General features: G+C 34.3%; 1 protein-coding gene across 1 annotated transcript in view; it reads left to right on the top strand.

The window, feature by feature from the left end:
* Positions 1 to 18,399, top strand: part of Mical (Molecule interacting with CasL) — a 538,428-nt gene that overhangs the window by 89,049 nt on the left and 430,980 nt on the right. The window contains exon 5 of the mRNA XM_090406620.1: positions 2,974 to 3,075. Coding sequence (XP_090262746.1) covers positions 2,974 to 3,075 — 102 coding nt within the window. The remainder of the gene's footprint in view (positions 1 to 2,973; positions 3,076 to 18,399) is intronic.

Raw genomic sequence — 18,399 nt, 5'->3', positions numbered from 1 at the left:
TCTTTGTATTAAGTTCCCAAGAAGATGGCAATGTGACATTTGCAGAAATATCGGAAAGTATATATTAAAGTTTATTTAATTTATATTTCTAGTATACGCTGTCAATTCCTTAAATATTAGTTATCATGTTTAACCAGCGTATAAGCCTCTCAACAAGAATATATAGAGAAATCTGTGGAGTATTCATAACTATAAATTCACACGTATGCCACAGTAATTAACTTTTTAATAATATGTAAATATTTCGTCTTAACTATCATAAGACATCATCATTACTGTTATAAACAACAATTGGAATTACTTTCAAAAAAAAAAAAAAAAAACACATTAGTGCACATGCTTACATTGGAATCTCTATGTATACAGTGGCATGTTTAAGGACTAAATACTAAATCACAGCCCAATAGTATTGTCCTTAAACACACTACTGTATACATAAAGGGATTCCAATCTAAACATGCCCACTAATGTCTTTTCTTGAGTGTGATTCCAATTGTTTATAATGGTACTGATGATGTCCTATGATACTTAAGACGAAATATTTACATATTGTTAAAAAGCTGATTACTTTGGCATGTGAATTTATAGTTGACAAATTCACACATGGACCATGCTAATTCATTATATTTAAATTTATTCTCCAACTATGTTATTCCCTACCTATCTCCAACCCATCAACTGTATATTAAAGTCAGTTGTGGAGTATAGATAACAATATAATTATATTCATTTTTATTTTAGTTGGTTAGAATATTTCTGGTTCATATCCATGATGGTGCATTGACTTCAGCATGTTGTGCATATTCAAAGAATGAAGCTCAATTATAAAATAATAAAATATTTACTGTAAACATCTAAATATATACAAATAGATATAATTCTCTATACTAATAATTCTCTTTATCTTTTTAAAGAGATCTGACTTGATATTTTCTTTAGAATTAAAAGTAGTAAATTAATTTCTAACTTCTTCATACATACAAAGAATAATTAAATGGCCATTCTAGGAATTGCATAGTATGAGCTTGATAAACTTCTTTTACTCTCTAACTCGCAGTTAAATATAACTCTGAGAGATGACTTACAAAACAAATTAAATATAGCATTCAGCTAAAAGTTCTGTAGTTTCACTTGACCATATGGAAATTTCCTTTGCAGAATCTGTTTTATGACTGTCCTATATATATCTTCCCTTATTTATTTTCTACTCATTTATTCAGTATCTTATATCTGAAATTCCTTAAATACATTAGCTAAAGATCTCATTTGACCAACATACTTAAATATGTCTTCCAGTTTTCTTAATGCATTGTTTCTTCATTTTTCTGAAGTAGGAAAGCAGTATGGTACTCAAACAGCATGTAAAGATTACCCCATCCATATCCTAAAACACAAAGGCAAGAGCTTTCCCTGCTGACTTTTGGGTTTGGAACTTCTTTGGCCATGGAGAACCTTTCTGTCTCCACTCCATTGACTGTTGTTTGGTCTCTGGGTCGTAGTGGTGAAGCCATGTTTCATCAGCATTCACAATACAAGCCTAAAAATGACCCAAAATTCCTTGAGATGATAGCACACGTTCTTTCTCTTTTGGGCAGCATTCAAACATCTGGGGACCCACTTCATTGAGAGCTTCTCCATGTCCAAATGTTGGTGGATGACAACCTCAACTCGTTCCCTGGATCTTTGCAATGACCTTGTTTCCCGGTGTCTTTGCAATGTTTTTGGCTGGTAATCATCTGTCATCAAGGATCATGGCATGCACTGCATCGATGTTTTTAGGTGTGATCACTGTGGACATTCTTCATGACTTGTGGGCGTCTGTTGTCTCAGGATGTCCAGTTTTAAACTTGTCCACCCATCTGGCAACTGTTGGACATGCTGGGGCACAGTCCCCTAAAGTATCAATGTATGGTGAATCTGTTGCGGACCTTTCTTGCAGCACGAAAAACTTGACAGCCTTGAACCTCTGTGTCTTCGAATTTCTGACATGCCTTCTTATATATCCTAAAAGAAAAACAACAAATTATTACAATTTAATGAAACATGGAAATTAAATGGTTTTAAGATATTTTCTTTCTTGTGGTTATTCATTCACACTCAGAAATTCACATTCAGAACTTTTCAGCCTCCCAAATCATTGTGTCACAAATGTTATATTTGTAGCCTCTTCAGCCACCAAAATACGTGGTAGTATTGTTTCTTCTAAGCACTACTCTTTCGCTATGTCTTAACACTTTATAAGGTCCAAATTTTCCTTACTTTTAGAATACTGTTCTCGTATTTTGGGATAGTGCACCAAAACTCTCTTTCAGCATGTCATTGTATTATCCAGAAGAGAGTTCTCTTAATAGATTACCTTCTCTCTACCTCTCACTGACACTCAGTTGCTGTTCTGTTGACACTTTTGGTATTCTGTCTTTTTTATAGGTATTTCCATGGATGTTGTTTTACTGAACTGGACATTGCCATTCCTCCACTCTCCTTTAATCGTATATGAACATGAGCAGCTAGTTATCGACATCTATGTATATACTGTTCAAGTCCAGACTTATTGAATCAACTTTTCATTCTCTTTATTCTGTTTTGCTCTGTTTTTGGAATAGCCTTTCCCATACTGTTTTCTCCAGTGAATACAACTTGCTCTTCAAGAAACATATTAACAAATTATTTGAGACACTGTGAGCAACAGTTAATCTGAGGTGGTACAGTCACTTAAACAGAGGGATAGTCTATTAAATGTAATTTCATTATATACTACATGAAATTATCTGTGCATGTTCTACATTTCTTTGTATTATATTTCATTTTGGTTTGTATAACTACTATTTGAAATATATACATAGTTTGCCAAAAATGTTAAACCAAATTTCCATTTATAAATGTAAATGATTAATATTCACAATAGAGAAATATTTCTTTATTTCCTACAGTTCTTTTTTAAATTAATGTAGCATTTTTTTTCTTTTAATCCAGGTACTGGGTGGCATGCAAATATTCTTCCATCTGATCATCCTGTAACACAGTATGAATTTGATGTTCTTATTGGGGCTGATGGTAAGAGGAATACATTACTAGGTAAGATATATACTTCCTTTATTATGACAATGTACATGAGTGTGTGTGCGTGTGCGCACGTGCACGTGTTCTGTTTTATATCTAAATTGTCATTGTGGTTTGTAATTTTGGCAAAAAAAATAGATATGGCAATAACCATTTTTTTCAGGAAAACATATACTAAAATATTAATTATATTTGATTAATGCTTTCCTATATTTTAGTGTTACATTGCCATCATATACATGGGACAAACTGCCATGGTGAGAGATATATATGGTACAACAGAACCAGGTATCATTGTACGAGGAGTAAATCAAGGTTGTTCTCTGTCACCAATTTTGTTTAATATATATTCCGAAGCAATGTTAAAAGAAGCGCTGGAGAATGCAGAAGAAGGAATAAAGATTGGAGGTCGACAGATATTTGCAATATGATATGCAGATGACAAGGTATTATCAAATACTGAAACAGGGCTACAACATCTGTTGAACAGATTACTGGAATCCTGTATCGATTATGGAATGAAAATTAACATAAGAAAAACAAAGGTAATGAAAATAGCAAGGAAAGAGGCAAATATGGATATCAGAATAAATGAGAGAAAATTGAATCAAGTGAAGACATTTAAATATCTAGGAAGTGTGATTAGCAGTGATGGAAGATGTAAAAGTGACATAAAAGCAAGAATAGCGATGGGAAGAGATAGATGCCTTTAATGGAAAATGGAATTTATGCAGAAGTAAAATGGACAGAAACCTAAAGAAAAGTCTAATAAAATGTTGTGTGTGTGGAGTGTTGCCCTCTATGCAGCTGAAACTTGGACATTGAAGAAATAAGAAATTAAGATTTTGGAAAGCTTTGAGATGTGGATATGGAGAAAGATGGAAAAAATCAAATGGACAGATAAAATAACTAATGAAGAGGTCCTAAAAAGAGTAGAAGAAGAAAGGAGTCTGCTAAAAAAGATAAAAAGAAGCAAGGGAAATTGGATTGGACATATTCTGAGAGGAAATAGAATCATCAGAGATGCCATTCCAAGAAAAATAGATGGAAAAAGACCCAGAAAAAGAGTAAGGAAAACGATGCTAGATGACATGCTGAATGGAGACAGGTACACAATCTTGAAAGTGAAGGCTCAGAACAGAAGAGAGTGGAAGGAAAGTTTTTGCTACTAAGAGAAGAACCTGCTAACTTGCAGAATACTTAAGAAGATATTTTAATGTTACATTGCCATCGTCAGGAATCACAAAACAATGATACGCAGGTACTAACACTGGGCAAATAAGCACCCCCTAGTAGGCTGAATTGGGTGGTCTTGGCTGTTGGGCTGAAGATCTGAGGATGAGTGCTTCCAAAATTTTGGGGTCTCTTGTACCCAAGTTTGTTGAGGTTTGGAATTTTACTCAGGGCTGATGCAGATTGAAGGAATAGCCTCTCATATTTCTATTTGCTGTGGTGTAAAAGAGTGGCCTTCTTCCAGCGTATTGTGTGGTGGGTGTCCAAAGCATGGTCAGCAAATCCTGAGTGGCTGTAATGGTGAAACTCGATGTCCTTCTGTTCAGAAATTCTGATATTAGCTATCCTGCCTGTTCTACCATAATAGGACAGTTTGTAACTGCAAGAGACTACAGTTGCAAACTGTTATAGAGCCAATAAGAGATTTTTTTTTTTTTTTTTTTTGTCTGTAAGTGGTTGTGAGGTTGTATTTCCTTAGGATTTATATTAATTTTTTGGATGTGCCTTGAATTTATGGAATGGTGATGGATTTTGTAAAATCTCTGCTATGAATGGGGAGAGGAGGCAGTGGATGTGGTTACATTTTTTTGGGGGGAGCAGCAGGGGGGGGTTGGCTAAGAAAGTGTTAAGAATGTGGTTCAGTAGTTAGCGCATTGCTATTAGAATCGATTAATTTTGCCCTGTTATATAGAGTTTTTATAATCCCATGGTGGGAGGGAGGATGATGTTGACTGCTGGTGAATGTATACACTAGTATGTTGGTTTTTCTGTAAACGGAGCATGCCAGATATCATCCATCAGTCTGGTGTGTAATCAGAGTGTCTAGGAATGGAAGACTTGTTGTGTTCCATTTCTAAGGTAAACTGGATCTTGGGATGTTGACTGTTTAGATATGTTAAGAGAAGGTCGAGTGTATTCCGGCACATTCATGCACATATCATTCTTTTTGCGATTCCTGATAATGACAATGTAACGTTGCTAAAATATAGGAAAATATTAATTAACCATCATCATCATCATCAAATTCCTGCCATGTACCCTCAAGGGTTGTACAGGATATCATAGTACTACATGAAAAAAACTACATCATTACTAACTTCCTATCTAAAATTTTCCACAAAATCAGTCTGTTACTTGTCAAGACTCCAACATTATCAGATCTTATATTTCTATCATGTAAGGCACTTTGTACCTTATCAATCCACCTATATCTTGGTCTTCCTCTGGGTCGTTTTCCTGGCAGAGAACACTTGTTTTGCTAATCTTTCTTTGCCCATTCTGTTTAAGTGACCATACCAAATGAGATTAGTTCTGCTAACGCATTCTTGAATGCTGACAATGTCAAGTCCTTTCCTAATATCCTCGTTTTTAATATGATATTGCCATTGATGCCATCTGTTCACGCCTATAATCTTTCTCAGGACTCTCATATCTGCGGTCTCTAGTCTTTGATCAAGTGTTTTACTTCTAACCCAGCTCTCAGATCCATAAGTTAAAACTGGTTTGAACACTGTTTTATATACAGCTAATTTAGTGTTCTGACTAATTTCTCTCTTATTCCATATGAATTTATTCAATTGACTTCCCACCATACCAGCTTTGCTGATTCTGTTGTCTCTTTCTATATTTAATTTACCATCTTCAGTAAAAATCGTGCTGCCTAAGTAGCTGAAATGTTTTACTTATTCCACAGGTTCTCCATTCACAACACAGTTGACATTTTCAATGATTCTGCCTATTTTCATTGTCTTTGTCTTTTTATTGCTGACCTTCATACCATATCTATTACAACAGCTATTCAATTTAGTCAGAGAATCTTGCAGACTTGTAGCGGATTTATTTAAAAGTATAACATCATCAGCATAAAGGAAAGAGCTGACATTAACATCTCCAATTTTGATATCATGTTTAATACCACTTTCCTTCATAATGTGATCCATATAGATAATGAATAACAGAGGGGATAATGTACATCCTTGTCTCACACCAGATTTAACATTAAACCATCTTCCTGTACTTCCTTCAATTCTAACTGCTGACTTACAACTCAAATAAATACTAAGTATTGCTTGATATAATGCCCCATTGACACCATATAACTGCAGCGTATTGAATAGCTTCTTTCTTGGCACCTTGTCATACGCCTTTTCCAAATCGACAAAACTTAAATACAGATCTTTGTTATATTCCCATGCTTTCTCGACTATTTGTCGTAAAGTGAAGATCTGATCCTGACAGCCTCTATTTGGTCTGAATCCAGCTTGTTCTTCACCAAGTTTTTCTTCCACAATTCTTCTCAACCGTTTCTCAAGTATACTTGCATAGATCTTACCAGGAACACTCAGTAGGGAAATACCTCTGTAATTCTCGCATTCGGTTTTATTTCCCTTTTTATATATGGGTACTATGAGAGCTCTACTCCAATCATCGGGAATTCATCCCTCTGTCCTGGCTTTCTGAACTATGCAGTGCAGCCACTGTAAGAATCTTATACCACCATACTTCAGCATTTCTAGTCGAATATCATCTACTCCTGTTGCCTTTCCACATTTCAAGCCTTTGATGGCTTTTTCTACTTCAAGTATGGATATGTATTCCTGACTGCATGCCTCGTCAGTGTTTTTTACCACTGTGCCTTCATCACTGCTTGTTTCATTTAGCAGTTTTTTAAAGTAATTACTCCATCCTTCAAGGATATCTTTTTCTCCCATTTTCATGTCACCTTTATCATCTCTAACTCCTTTTACAGCACTCTTTCCTCCATTCCTAAGCTTCTTCAACAACCTCCAGAATATTTTGCCACCTTCTTGATATTTATTTTCTATATTCTTGCCAAAGTCCTCCCATGACTTTTGTTTTGCTAGTTTTACAGAGTGTTTAGCATTCTTGCATTTGTCTCTATATTCTCTAAGAGCACAAGCTGACTTATTTGACAGGAACTTTTGATATGCTTTTTTCTTTTCCTTCACTGCCTCTTTAACTTCCTGTGGCCACCAGGGAGTTCTGATTTTTTTATCCTTGCAGACAACCTCACCACATGCCTCTCTGGCAGAACCAATCAATGTTTTCTTCAGAGTTTGCAACTGAATCGCCAAGGTTTGATTCCTGTTCTCAAACTGTTTCATTTTTTTTTTCAATAATCTTTGTGTATTTTAGTCTACAGTTCACATCTGAGAGCTGCTCAACTTTTATTCGCTTTAAAACTTTCTTACATGTTATTATTTTCAATATGAAATTCAATTTTATTCTGCTCAAGACTAAATAGTGATCACTTCCAATTTCAAATCCTCTATACACTCTGGTGTCCTGCACCAGGGAGAAAACATCACTATCAACAATAACATAGTCAATGAGACTTTTCTTATTCCTAGCCTCTTCTCTCCATGTGAATTTGTGCACAATTTTATGTTGGAACATGGTGTTAGTAATAACCAGTCCATGTCCTGAGCAAAAATCCAACAGATATTTGCCATAATTATTAGCTTTGCTCTTTTCTCCAAATTTTCCCAAAATATTTTTGTATGTCTCACAATCATTTCTTACTCTGCTATTTAGATCCCCAACAAGGATCAACTTTTTCTTTTTGATTGTGTCAGTTGCTTTTTCTAAAGCCTCAAAAAATTCCTCCACTTCTACCTTAGTAGAACCTTCTGTGGGACCATAAGCACAAATAAGTCTCATTGTCCAATTCCCCATTCTCATATTTGCCCACATTACTCTACTTCAGACTGACTGCCATTCAAGAAGATTAGCCTTGTATTTTGTGTTGAATACTATGGCTACTCCTTCTTTTCCTTGATTGTCATTGCCTGAATATAACATTTTGTATTTGTTGCTCAGAAAGATCTCACCAGTTTTGGTCTTTTTTGTTTCAGTCACCCCTATTATGTCGATCTGGTACTTATCTAATTCCTCAAATTCCTCAGCTAGCTCCATTTCTTTGCCATTCAGGCTTCTGACATTGATAGTACCAATCTTTAACTCTGGTGATGTTGAGTTGGGGTTTGTTTTCAGATTTGTTCCAGTAGCTGACTTTTCGCTGTTCGCCCTGGTTCCCTGGTGAAAACAACGGGGGCCTTGTTTAACTGGGCGACGCCCCAGCCGGCATGAAATTTTGTCATGTCGTTCCATCATTTTTTATTTTGGTTTAACCAATAAGCATACAATATTGTCGGCTAAATCCCAAATTGCCAGCCCATCCTCGTTCGTTCAGTATCCAAGTAGATACCGAACAGGGTGCACCACAAGAAAGTGAGGATTGGACATTAGGTCCAGAAGCCCTGCTCGGTTCTCCACATTCCTTTAAAGGCTATGTGAAGGTCTCCTCTCAGTTATACAGCTTTGACCCTTAAGCACCCCAATATTAATTAAAGTTAACAAAATTAATATTTTAGCATACATTGTTATTTTCTGAAAAATAATAGTTATGGGTAACCAGTCTATAAGCTTGTCTACCAGAATTACTATTATCTATGGTGATACCACCGCACAGAAGGCTCATCGATAAAGTAATCTGAAGTTGAAAATATCCAGGCAACTGAATTGATCAGCCTTTTTAAAATGCTGCTGGGATAATAACATCATCCTGAATTGTGTTCAATTGAAACACTGGTTTACTTCACCAAAAGCTTTCCACATTTACAGGTGCATTAGCTTTGCTCTTTTATGGGAACAGATTGTGGCTATTCTGCGTTCTCCTTGCCAACACTAACAAAGCTATCCATCCACTATAAAAGGAACAAGGGTCAATGTTCAGCTATGCTGAACATTGACCCTTGGACGATCCTTTCCGATGTCTTGAACATTTCAGCTGACAAAGAATTTCAAAAAATAAGATGTTTGCACATCAAGAAATATGAAAATCTATTATAAAAACCCAGCTTTCAAGATTCATCTACCTCGCAACACAGCAGTAAACTTATCATCCTTTGCCCTGAAGCTAGAAGCAATTAGCATTCTACTTGGATCATTATATCTTCCTGCAGAAGAAATAATGATCCAAGTATTGTAGAATGAGATATTCTCAACCTTATTGCCAACAACATCAAACTGCATGTAGCCAGTGTACTTATGTTAAATCAGCAAAGAAAGTAATCTCTCCAGAAAAGAATATGAAGCTCTGCAAGAAATTAAAAATAACAACAGAATAGTAATTACCGAAGCAGATAATGGAAATGCCACTGTGTTTTTAAACCAAAAAGATTACACAGAGAAGTTCGTCCTCTTTAATTTGAGATACTCTACCTATCTTCCTGTAGACCAGTGGTGTTCAACCTTTTTTACTATGCGAGCTACTTTTCAGTACTAAGTTATTCGGCAATCTACTTTCTTATATACATCCTGTTCCCCCAACCTGATATCTGATTATGCACAACTATGCAGTTAAATGCACTCCCTCACTTCGGAGGACCCACTCTCCCACCCCTAAAAACTTTATTTGTGTATTTAAAAATTTATCACTTTTAATTATTTTAATACAACAAACAAAACAGATATATTGGAATAAAATATTTATTTCTCTATTTTGAAAAATCAAAGTTAGAAAAAACAACAGATTTATTACAAATTCACAAGTTACAAGAAATGCTGGTTGATTAAAAAAAAAAGTTAATGAAAAATTTAGCATTGTTTGGACCTTGGAATATTTTCATAGTCAGGTTGATATGAAGAAGTGGCCAATCGCAGACACTCATCCAAATAATCATTTGTAATTTGATTTCTTAATTTATTTTTTATGACTTTCATATTTGAAAAAGCGGATTCTGACAGGTATGTTGATCTGAAACATGACATATTGGAAATTTTTCATGTGTATACTTCCAAATGACTTCATTGTTTACTGATTTTAAATGTAAACTATTCTGAATGTTTATTATCTCAAGTTCTACTTCAGCTTGGTTTATATCAAAAGCCCACTAATTTTATTTGAAATTTCTGTGATGTTCAAGTTTTCTTGAAATGGATTATTGATAAAAGACACAATCATTTCAGTTTTATTAAAATCTTTAAATCTTGAATTTATTTCTTCCTCAACTAATTCTATTTCACGAATAAATTCTTTTAAATCACAGGAAGCATTTCTTGATTTTGTTCAAATAATTTTAATAAATATGGGAGATGTTTAAATTTGCGGTCATTTATATTTTTCTTTAATAAAAGTAAGTATTGTTAGAAACTTTTTATTGAACTTAACATGTCATTAAATTTTTATTTCTACCTTGTAACTCTAAATTTAAATTGCTTAATTTTGCACAGAAATCTACTAAAAATGATAAGTGTAACAACCATCTTCTATCATACCATCAGTGAGAGGGTGCAGCACTATGTCCTTCCAGTTCCCTCTGTTGGGGGCTTTCCTTTTTGTTTCTGCATAGCCATTTGATCCTGTCCATGATGTTATATCTTCAAGCCATGTCCTTCGTTTTTTGCCACTTGATCCTTTTCCCATAATTTTTCCTTCTAAAACTGTTAGTATCCTCTGTCCTGCTGAACCTCTCAGTACATGTCCTGCCAGTCTCATCTTTCTCTGGATCATTTCCTGTAATAAAGATCTCTGTGTTCTCATTCTTTGTAGGACATCTGCATTTGTCACATGTTCTGTCCATGAGATTTTTCAGAGCTCTCCTATAGCACCACACATTTCAAAGGTCATTATCTGCTACCTTATTCTCTTCTTGAATATCCAAGTCTCACTTCCATATGTGAAAATTAGCCACACTAATGTTCTTATTGTTCTTTTCTTTGTCTTGATACTCACAGAACTTCTGAGCAGATCTTTATTTTTCCAGAATGTATCTTTAGCTATGACTGTTCTTATTTTTATTTCTTATCTTGCTTTCCATCTGCAGTAAAGTAGGTGCCCAAATGTTTGTATGTTCAATTTTCGTGTTGTTTATGAATATTTCTGGCTTGGATTTGGTCTTTTTGTCATTTATATCTAATCCAAATTCTTCACCTTCTTGAGTAATTTGATTAATTTGTTTCTGTTTTCTGCTATATTAGAATGGTATCATCAGCATATCTAAGATTGTTGTATTTTATACCATTGATACTGTTATGTCGGAAGACATAACATTATTATCGTTAAAAATAAGAAACTAATAATCTGCCAGAAGTGAACATTTATGTATAATTTTGTAATATAGTGTTGTATAATCTTAATTTAGTATTGTGAAATTTCAGTGTACAAAATATAAAATAGTTTCTTAGTCAGAGATTTTGTATGTGAACATCTAATTAACTTTGTTAGAAAAGAAATCAAAATAATATACCAAATGTGTATGTCCAACTTCAGTAAGTCTGTTGTGAAGAACTGTGCTTCCCCCCCCCCCTCATTTTATGGAAAGTTACGAGAGTTTAGTTAGGTTGCCGCGAGTGGTGCCATGTGCTGGGAGAGACGCAAGGAGAGTATCACGCATGTGTGTTCAACGACAGCGGGGAAACGAAGGTAGTTTAAAAGCGAGTACATCACTACGTTCAGGGCTTTTTTCTCGGAGACATTTTCCTGCTGCTGTTCACCTGTGCGATGGATTGTCCAATTGGTAGGAAGCTTCGACATGGTTCCCTTCGTTAGTGGAAAGTGTAATCTTATGACAAAGGAAACTACCAGTCAGAGACAAAGAAAGCCCAGCAGACTTAATGGTGGAAAACAAGAATGAGGAGTTCCAGTCGAAATATCAGAGGGAAGGTCAAGGTATCACTCTGATGAAATAATTCTGAAGTGGCCCAGAGAATTAATGCAGTGAATCGGTAAGGTGAACTTTGTATTTCCTATTTAGTGAATTTATAGTGAGGATCTGAAGTGTGTGGAAAAAGACAATCCTAGAACTGTGGCCGAATATAAAGCAAAAGAATATGTCAATTTTTTTTGTGTTATTTATGTGTTAGAGAATTATTTATGTTACTCAGATCTTGGAAAAGAGATAGAAATGTTAAATTGGACAGGACTATTAAGGAAAGTTTGAATGAATTCTAGCGTATTTAAGAGAGAGAGAAAACTAAGTACTTATCTTTAACCTTAGTATTCAGTGATATGAACTTTAAAGTATTATATTTCTGTGATATATAATATAGAATTGGTATTCTTAAACATGAATTTTCAAGTGTTTTATTTAAATATGTGTACAAGAGTGAGATAATATATATATGTATTCTGATTGAAAGATTGACTAAGTTTACATAAATGACTTGTAAGATTTATTCAGTGAAATTAAATTGTTCTGTTATTACTATGACATTAGTTTTCCTTATGTCTAGAGCTACTGCACTTGTTCATAAAAGTTAAACGAACCTAGTAAAGGCGGGAAACATTTGAGGATCAGGTCACGATTGCAAAGTACAAAAATTTTATTGAGAAGAGTGAATGCTGACTGGCTTCTAACTCCCTGGGTTTAAATTAAATTTTTCCTAGGACTCAAACTAGCGCAGCTCGAACAAATAAATTTCTTTGATTTTCTTGAGTTTACGGGACGAAAAACCCGAGTTTCCGGGAGGAGGTTTTTCGTCCCGTAAACTCAAGAAAATCGACTGTAGTACCCACATTATTTCAGACAGTGACATATCTTGTTAGGGTTAGGTACCAAGAGATGGCAGCACTTGTTTGCCAGCCTCTTCATCGGCGGCTGCTATAATTAGCGATAGACATGGGCCAGATATCTCTGATTGGCCACCGGTGGAGATTGAACTGTCCACTCAGTCTCCAAAAGCTAGATAGGGTATAAAGGCCTCGCCTACTCCCTATTAGGGAATAAAAAGGCGTTAGTTAGTTGATTTGAGTTTAAAAAAGGGAGATAGGACCAGAGCTGAGACAAAGAAGTTGGCATCCGCCATTAGCAATTCTTTGTCTCACAAGACCTCAGCTTCATTCTTGTCAGAGGTACGGCCATAAGGGTTAGTGAGAATAAAGAATAGGTAATTTTAAGGGAAAGTCGACACGACAATACTAATTCCTCTAATTCCTATTTTTTGTTTTTCAATCTTTTTCATCACTGTCTCACTATAGATATTAAATGATTTGGTGAAAGGATACAACCTTGTCTAACTCCTCTTTTTATTTTCATTACAGAAGTCTTATCATTAAACAGCTGCATTTTCTATTTGATGTAAATCATTTTTATAATCTTAAGTACATGATCTTCTATGTCTAATTTATCTAATATATTGAACATTTTATGATGTTTAACACGGTCAAAAGCCTTCTGAAAGTCTATGAAGCATATGTAAATGTTTTTCAAGTGATCTTTCTGTTAGTATTTTTAGTTTCAGGATAGCATTAATTCCCATTCCTCTTCTGAAGCCTTTCTGTTGTTTACTCAATTCACCGCTTAAGGCTCTTTCAATTTGTTTGTTAACAATGATTAAAATAATTTTAGATGCATATTAGGCTCACAGTTTTGTAATCCTCACAATTTTGTGCATTAGTTTCCTTTGGAATTGGTATTGCAGATAGGTGTTGTAAAAAACTTCAGGTAATTGTATTGTTTTATAGATGTCCCGAATGGATTCCACTAAATAGTTATTGTTGCCAGTCAAGCTTTCAGCAGCTCAGCCAGAATATTATCACACCCAGGGGATTTATTATTAAGAAGATTCTTAATTATGCCGTTCTTCCTCCTTTTTTGTGGGTAGAATGGTATCTGTTGTTACATTTAACTTAGTGTCGTGAATCATCTAATGTGTTACCATTATCATCATCATAGAGATCTGATAAGTACTCCACCCATCTTCCATATATCTTTTCCTTATCAATGAGTATGTTTCCATCTTTGTCCTTGATGTTATTAGACTGTGTACGTTTTGCTTTTCCATTAAGTTCTTTCACTTTCAGGAATGCTTCTCTGGTTTTGTTCCTATTTTGTAATTCTTCTATCTCAGTGCACTGCCTATTTATTCAGTTTTCTTTCAATCTTTTATATACCTGTTTGATTCTTTTATCCAAAGTTTTATATCTTATATAACCTTTCTTCTTCATTTGTTCCACTTTTCCATGGCCATCTTTACAAAATGTTTTTATCCATTGGCTACAATTCCTATTGTATCCAAAAAAATATTAAAACTCCAAATCCACACACTCTCTTTCCCTTTCCAGAACAGAGAATACACTGAAGCTATCACTATTCCATATATCCAAGGCGCATCTGAAAAATTAACAAAAATCTTTAAAAAAAACAGCCTTACAAGCACTTACAGACCATATAAGAAATTAGCATCCCTTATGCTCTCCACCAGACTAGCCACAGTCTTTAGACCTACCAAGTGTTTACCAGTCCGTGTGGTTAGCCAAGTGGTTACATGCTCCACAACCATATACCTGGGAAAGGATTGTCCTGTGTTCGATTCTTATTGCTGACATGAGGAGCTTAGGATCTTTCTCCGACATAGCCAAGTTAGCCGGTCTTGGGCGTGAACTGCAGAGTTTTTCTCCCCAGTTTATCTGTGGTGTTTCCTCCTGCAAAGCAGGCAAACCAGTCTTAAGAACATAACGCTTCACAGACAGTTACACATGGTTGAGCGTGGGAGTAATGACTGCATCTCATACTGAGTTATGAAACCCAAAAATGGGAGGGCAAGGCCCTACATGGGGCTGTAGTGCTAAAGAAGAAGAGGTTTTTACCAGATCCTTTGTAGTTGTAAACTATTCTACTATGGCCAAACAGGCAGGACAGCCAGCCTCAGAATTGCTGAACATAAGGACTATATTTGTTTCCATCACTACTGTCACTCAAGACTTGCTAACCATGCTTTAGACCCATCATAGAATAAGCTAGGAAAAAAGCCACTTTACTCCATTGCAGCAAACATAAATGTGAAAAACTTTTCCTTGAATCTGCTTCAGCCTGATAAAACTATCCTTATCTCAGCAAATTTGGTTGCATGAAACCCCCAAATTTGGGAAGCTCTTGTCCTTTTCACTTCAGCCCAACAGCCAAGTATGCTTTATTTAGTCCACTGGAGGGCACTATTTAGGACTTTAGGCCTATTCTCAGTTGACATGCTTCATCTTCATTACTTAATGTAGTGCCTGTAAGTATGTATCTTATTTTTTTTTTTTTATTCCCTGGTGATAGTAGTTTGACTTTGTCAAAATATAGGAAGTATTAATTATATTTATTTTAGTTAATATAGTAGTCTACGTTGTAACTTTCTTAAAAAAATACAGCTATGATTGGTCAACATATGAGCCTTACCACCAGATATTGCAATAATGATGTATAATTTATACAGTGTATTGTTATTGCTTTGAATCATTGTACCAATTCATAGTAGACACTGTTAGAGTATGGTTACATGATAAAATTACACGAGGAAGAAATTACATATAGATAAAAATACACTAAGAAAAATTACACAAATTTGAATATTCACACCGAAGTTTTTTACTTTAGAGTTTTAAAATTTTTATGATGAATTTTATATTTATTTTCAGATAAGAGTTCCATTAATTTTGTAATACTTTTTATAAGACCTGCATGTTGACTTTAATTTGATTAAAATATTATTGGTATTTTGTTGTCAAATTAAACACACAAACTTTCTTAATATTGCAAAAATTACTTTTATTTTAAAAGTAAGTTTTGCAATATATTAGTGTTTCTTTTTTATTAAAAAATAATAAAAAATAAACGCTAAGTCATATAAGCTAACAATGTAAAAAATCCAATCGTCTATTAGAGTTGTAATTTTGTACAATGTTTGAAATACGTTGTTTTAATGAAATGTACTTAAGATGTCCGGTTTCGTTGACCAGTTAAATGCTGCAAATAGTTTGTATGTTGTAAAGAAAATTCTTTAACAATGTTGTCCAAAATTTTCCAAACAGTTGGATGGGAACACTGAAAGAGCAACTGAAGTCCATCGTGCCAACCTTCAATACAGTTTGTAGTAGTTCTAGCTATACAGTTGGCTGCAGAGTGTCTATGGTTCCAAGTAGAAATATTGAATAGAGGTTGTCTATAAGTGCCATTCCTGAGCTGTTGACCACGAATATATGTACGTTCGAAGTAAAGGAGAACTTGCTCGATTTGTTCATTATATTCGTCTAAATTAGAAAACAGATCAGCAACTTCTAAAAATGTTTCTACACTTCTGTTGGTAGTGCAAGTGATTGTAACATTTTAATGTGTACTGCAAATGACTGATTGGATTCATAATAGATTTTAGTCCACATTAATTTACTTTGCGTATAAAAGATTGTGATAAGTGGAAAAAGCAGCCACTAATTTCGATGTTTTCAAACACGGTGCGGAAATCATTCATTACTGCTGTTTCAAAATTGGTCAAAAATTTTTTGTGGTCAAGCTTTGAGGAATTTTCTCCAGTAACATGTTCAGCATCTTCACGTATATTTCTTCCTTTTCCCTGGTAGAAGAGCCGGTAGACAAGGAAAAGTGATGCCTGGATCATATTGGACATGGATGCTGTATAACTGATAATATATTTCTGGAACCACTTTAAAATGTACTATCTGCTAGCCAAAAATCATTAACTACAAGTTGATCTAGAAGAGTTGACCAATTAGTATTATACATTCTGGATCTTCTGCCCCAGAATCATGAATAATCCATTTAGAGTACTTCTCTGGTATTTCAAAATTTTTGTTATCTGGATTTGATGGAACGTTTCAGATTGTTTTAGCTTTGGATCTATTTAATCGCCTCGTCATGGAGCTCTTCTTCAGCAGGCACATTTTTAATCCGTCTGATACAGTCACTAAACTGTTAGCTATAATTGCATGAGCCATTGCGCCTGGATTCGACATTTTTCTTTTCATTTGATTTGCAAGTTAATGAGCTTCAGATTCAAAAGTGCTGTTAACATGACAGTATTCTGAAGACTCACGGATAATCTTGTTGTCTCTGGTATGGAGCAGCGATCGACAATGTAAAGTTCTAAACTTTGCACAACGCCAATGAATAATTCTGATAGCAGTTTCACGGTGACGAACAAACTCAAAGCCTTTGTAAATTATAATTTGACCACCTTTATTACTAACGCCGTACTCAAAATCAACCATAAGTAAATTAAAAATTAATTTAAAAAAATTAATCACGAAATTTATTACATCGTACGTTATACACTAATTGTATTAAGAGTCACTGAACTAACACTGAAGAATGTAAGACAAAAATTTACTTATATACCTTCACCCAAACATTTCTTAGAAATTCTTGAGCAGTTCATGGTGATTGACAATTGTCGATTGGTTTTTACCTTAGGAAGTTATTCCTTGTAAATCTGAGGTAAGTACTAATTAGAGTAGCTAATTACTACATCATTTTGAGTTTCCAACTCAACCACATCCCTAATCCCCTTACCCAAATCTACACTAGTGATTTACCCCTTGCTGGTTATAAATTTTGTACAATTTTTGGTAAATTTTATTTTATTTGTAATTTCTTACTTGTGTATTTTTTTTCTTAGTGTATTTTTATATATGTGTAATTTTTTGTTTGTGTAATTTTTTCTTTGTTTTTTCTTCCCTGTGTAATTTCGAAATTACTTGTGTAAATATTTTCCTATTTTTCCTTTACATTTTTTTCTTAGTGTATTTTTATCTGTGTAATTTTTTGTTTAATTTCGAAATTTTGAAATTACTTGTGTAAATACATAAGTAATTTCTTACTTGTGTATTTTTTCCTTTTAATTTTTATCTATGTGTAATTTTTTCTTTATGTAATTTCTTCCCTCTGTGTAATTTTGTCCCTGTGCAATTTCGTCCTCGTGTAATTTTTGCAGCGCAATTTTATCCCGTGTAATTTTTTCCTGTGTAATTTTGTCCTGACACATTAGAGTACACGAGTAAATTCCCTGTAACAGACTATTGAAAAGTTTTATTCAGAACCTCAGCATCAGAGATTTTAGATACATCATTAATTTTCTGATGTCTACCCTCAAGTGGTGTTCAGGCTACTCTGACAGCACTACTTTTATGAGCTCACAAATTGAGTTATGTAATTACTATAAGTAATATTTGATTTATTAAATTATTGCTGAATAAACTTTAATTACTGACTTCTGCTATAATAGATAATGATTATTTTATTTGAATCGAGTTAATGCTCGAGTCTGAGATCAGTAATAGCATTTCCATAGGAGATGAACCCGGTT

Source organism: Typopeltis vanoorti, chromosome 16, assembly GCF_054136105.1.
Source record: "Typopeltis vanoorti isolate ZY-2024b chromosome 16, IOZ_Tvanoo_1.0, whole genome shotgun sequence".
Classification (NCBI taxonomy): Eukaryota; Metazoa; Arthropoda; class Arachnida; order Uropygi; family Thelyphonidae; genus Typopeltis; species Typopeltis vanoorti.
This window is presented reverse-complemented; position numbering and strand designations above follow the sequence as displayed.